The sequence below is a fragment of the Sarcophilus harrisii genome, chromosome 1, assembly GCF_902635505.1.
Source record: "Sarcophilus harrisii chromosome 1, mSarHar1.11, whole genome shotgun sequence".
NCBI classification, from domain to species: Eukaryota; Metazoa; Chordata; class Mammalia; order Dasyuromorphia; family Dasyuridae; genus Sarcophilus; species Sarcophilus harrisii.
Window position 1 is genome coordinate 659,722,531 of NC_045426.1, and position 4,632 is coordinate 659,727,162.

Consider the following 4,632-nt stretch of genomic DNA (forward strand, 5'->3'; position numbering starts at 1 on the left):
CCTTAGTTTCCACCTTTGAAGCAATTCTCTATGATCTCTCTTTGCTCCCCTTTTCCTCACCTCAAAATATCTGGATTTTGCCACTATCTCCTCCTTTATCTAACATAATGCAGTAAATCTTCTTTTCAGGACAAACCCCTCTACATGCACAAACAATCCCATTTTAGCCCATTTCTCTAGCATACTGCCTCCTTTTCACTCCCACTTTCTCATCTATTTTCTATGTCTCCCTGTCTAGTGGATGTTTTCCTAATGCCTACAATCATTTTTTGTCTTCCCAATTCTCAGAAAACTTCTTAATACATCTTTCCTACTACCTGTCATCCCATATCACTTTTCTCAATTTTTGATTTGAGAAAGCTATGTGCAATTTTTAAAAGCATTTCCATTCCTCACATTCTCTTCCTAACTCTCTATAATCTATCTCCTGACTAGACCATTCAATTAAAACTGCTCTTTCCAAAGTAACAATGTTTTAAATACCAAAGCTAATGTGTTTTCCCCTCAAATTTCATCCTTGATCTCTCTGCATCTGTTGATCCTCTCAATATCTCTCTTATCTTTGATAATCTCTTCTAAGATTTTGTAACATTATTAACATTTCCTCCTATTGATCTGACCACTCTCAGTTTTCATTTCTGGATCTTCATACAGGACATCCCTACAAATTTTGGTTATATCACAAAGCTCTGTGCTGAACCATTTTCTCTTTCCCCTTTATATTGTTTAACTTGGTGATATCATCAGGAACAATAGAGTCCATCTCTATGTCAATGACTCTCAAATCCAACTTCTCTGCTGATGTCCAGTTTCATATCTTCAACAGCTTATTAAATATCTAGAATTGATCCTATAAACTCATCATGCTCAAAATTAAACTCTTTCCTTCCATACCTTCTCATTTCTCATATTCCTTAATACTGTTTAGGGAAGCCTTTTCAGATCCCCATCAATGCTAGCACCTTCTTTCTGCTGATTATCTCCAGTTCATCCTATATATAACTTGTTTGCAATTAATTGCATATTCTTTTAACTATTAGACTGTGAGCTCCTTGAGGGCAAGAAGTATCTTGCCTTTTTTTTGCTTGGGATATATTGTCATACACACACACACACATGTATATATGCATATGTATACATATATATATATATATAAATATGTGTGTATATCATTTTGTGTATACATATTATTTATAATACATATGTGTGTATTATGTATGTATATAATAGCCTTGGTCCTGAAATCCAAATCCATTTCCTAAAGTTCATAACCTAATGCCTCTTTCTTCTCTCCTGACTCACCTTAAATAGACAGACAAAGTAATAAAGACATGAGCTATTGTTTGATGAATATAAAGAACTCCTGGAGGATAGCTAGGTGGCACAATTAATGGATAGAGTGCCAGGTCTGGAGTCAGAAAGATTCTTCTTTCTGAGTTCAGATTCAGTTTCAGATACTTAATAGCCATATAATTCTAGATAAATTACTTAACCCTATTTGCCTCAGTTTCCTCATCTATAAAATGAACTAAAAAAAGAAAATGCAAACCATTTCAATGTCTTGGCCAAGAAAATTCCAAAAGGACTCATGATGAATCAGACATGACTAAAAATAATTAAACAAACAAACAAAAAGAATTTCAAGATAAGAGAGGTTTCTCTACCAAAGCAGTTCAACATCTTTTCTGAAACTTAGAATTTAAAAAAAAATTGCCTAGAAGCTTGAGAGATTGAAAAATCTTCCTAGGGTCACATATCTAGTATGTAAGTACCAAAAGAAGGGCTTGTGTTTTGGTCTCACTAGCTCCAAGAGTAGCTCTTTATTCCCTGTATCTTTCAAAAAAAAAAAAAAAAGACCAAGGACAAGAAGGAAGAGGACAGAGATGGGAAAAAAGAATAAGAACAAGAAGAAAAAGAATAAGAAAAGAAAAACAGCAACAACATTTATGTAGCATGGTAAGATTTGTAAAGTACTTTACATATATTAACTAAGGTGATCCTCACAACAACCCTTTGAGGTGGGTATTTTTTTATCCTCATTTTATAGATAAGGAAATAAGTGAAATGACAGTAAGAATAAGTGACTTGCTCTGGTTCATACAGCTATAGAGTATCTGAGAGAGGATTCAAAGTCAATTCTTCCTTATTCTATGTCTTGGGTGTTATTAAGTTCACAATTTCCTTGCAAATCGCTTCTTAATTCATGGAAATATTTACTAAGTTTCTTCTAGTGGTATCATTTATACTCACAAAAATCAGTAGGAGTGGGGGAGACATGGCACACATTCAGAGGAGAATCATAAGATTGGTGAGAAAGTTAGAAATCAGGCCATATGATGTGTTTACAACTAGACCTGACTCAAGGCAATATTCTACTAATTGATATCTGACATTACAGCAAAATGAGATGCTTGTAGAATAATCAAAAATCATAGCATTTGAAAGATAGACACTCCAAACTAATTCAACTATGCTAAACAACCTGATTTGAATTGCCCTGGTTGTCCACCAACCAAAAATTAGAAAGCACTTAGGGCTCTTCATGAATTTTTTTTTTTTGTATTCAAGGCATCAGAAAGCAATGGCAGTAGCCTGAGGCTTTAATCTCCTGAGCTAACCAATTCTCAGTGATACTTTGCATATTTTTAAAGAAAAACTAGACTAACATAAATGGAGGCAGGATTTAGAATATTGATCCTATCACACAAAGATGAAGAAACTGGGAACGTGTAGACTGGAGGAGGAAAGAACATGGATAATATGATAACTGGCTTCTATAAGGAAAAGAGTTTAGCCTTATTCTACTAAAAACTTAAAAACTGGGGAGGAGTCTTGCTTCAATTATCAGTCAGTAGGATTGACTGTTTGCTTGGGATGACAATGTGGGGTGGGATAGTTTATAGGATCAAAGATTTGGTAATTGAAAATTGTAAAAATCATCCCATTTAACAGTCTTGTTTTATAGATCAACAAAATGAGGACTAAATGGGATAAGTTACTTGCCAAGTTCACACAGGGATGCAATGATGGAATTAGATTCACAACTAACTTCTCCTATCTCCAAATCCAACACCATTCCAGTCATAAATTCTTTAAGCCCAATTGAGGCAAGTAAAGATGCACCATCAGCAACCAATCAATCCACTAAAAAGCATTTATTAAATTTCTTTTATGTTCCAGGTACTGTACTAGGTTCTGATGATATAAAGATGAAAATCAAAACATACATGCCTCCTGGAGCTAATATTCTACTGGGACAAAAGAGGTAAGAGTCAGTTCACCTCTTATGTGTATTAAGTAGATACAGTGTATTAACATATATAACATATTACTTTGATTCATAGTTTAAAACAATGTATTAAAATTGATTTTATACATAAGACCACACATCCATTGAATCTTTATATTCTTATTTCATCTCTATTCCTTGTGATTTTTCCAACAGAACCATGGAAAGAAGGAATCAGTCTAGAGTCTCTGAGTTCATTCTTTTGGGATTTTCAGACCAGCCTGAGCAGCAGATGCTCTTGTTCTTTTTATTTCTTCTTATGTACCTGATCACAAGTATAGGGAACCTGCTCATCATTCTGGCCATTAAGACCAGTTCATGCCTCCATACACCCATGTATTTTTTCCTTAGCAACTTGTCCCTGGTTGACATCTGTTTCACTTCCACTACCATCCCGAAGATGCTGGCAAATCATATATCTGGAAACAAAGCAATTTCTTATGCTGGATGCCTGACTCAAGTATTCTTCTTCATTTGGTTTGCAGGGATAGATAGTATCCTTCTCACTGTCATGGCCTATGACCGCTATGTGGCTATCTGTATCCCACTACATTATTTCATGATCATGACCTCAAAGGTCTGTGCCATTCTGATAGTAGTGTCTTGGTTTTGGGCCTATGCTATTGCTCTGATACACACTGTCCTACTGACCCATCTTTCCTTCTGTGGCCACAATGAAATCCCTCATTTTTTCTGTGACCTCAGTCCCCTGCTGAAGTTGGCCTGCTCAGACACCTTCATCAATGACCTGATGGTCAACACAGTGGGGGCACTGACAATTGTCATCCCCTTTATTGGCATCCTTGTCTCCTACATTCACATTTTCATGGTGGTGCTGAGGATCCCATCTACTGTGGGGAAGTGGAAAGTTTTCTCCACGTGTGGCTCCCACCTCACTGTAGTCTGTCTCTTTTATGGGACAATCATTGGGGTATACTTCAGCCCCACAACCACCCACATGGTACAAAAGGACACAGCAGCAGCTGTGATGTACACAGTGGTCACTCCTATGCTGAATCCTTTCATCTATAGCCTAAGGAACAAAGACATCAAGGAAGCCTTGAGGATGCTCCTTATCAAGAAATCAGGCCTCTCTTTGTGACATCTTCTATAACCAGAGTTGATTTTCAGCAGGAATTCAAGGATGGTTCAATAATAGAAAATCTATCAAACCTATGTTAATTATATTAATGACAAAAACAACAAAAATTAAATGATTGGATCAATAGATGTGAAAACACTAGAAAGTGTAGGAATAAATGGAACTTTTGTTAAAATGATAAGTACCATAAAATAGGCATTCTCTGTAATGGGGATAAGCTAAAGATATAGCAAGGATAAAG

At 35.8% G+C, this 4,632-nt stretch overlaps 1 protein-coding gene across 1 annotated transcript; it reads left to right on the forward strand.

The window, feature by feature from the left end:
* The first annotated feature begins 3,449 nt into the window (after positions 1–3,449).
* LOC100929037 (olfactory receptor 1361-like) lies at positions 3,450–4,426 on the forward strand. The gene has a single exon (XM_012542368.2). It carries the CDS (start codon positions 3,450–3,452, stop codon positions 4,389–4,391), a length of 942 nt encoding a protein of 313 aa, XP_012397822.1. The 3' UTR covers positions 4,392–4,426.
* The last annotated feature ends 206 nt before the right edge of the window (positions 4,427–4,632 follow it).

Bases quoted from the DNA above. Each gene is read 5' to 3' on its own strand.
- LOC100929037 (XM_012542368.2), top strand. From the start codon at position 3,450: ATGGAAAGAAGGAATCAGTCTAGAGTCTCTGAGTTCATTCTTTTGGGA.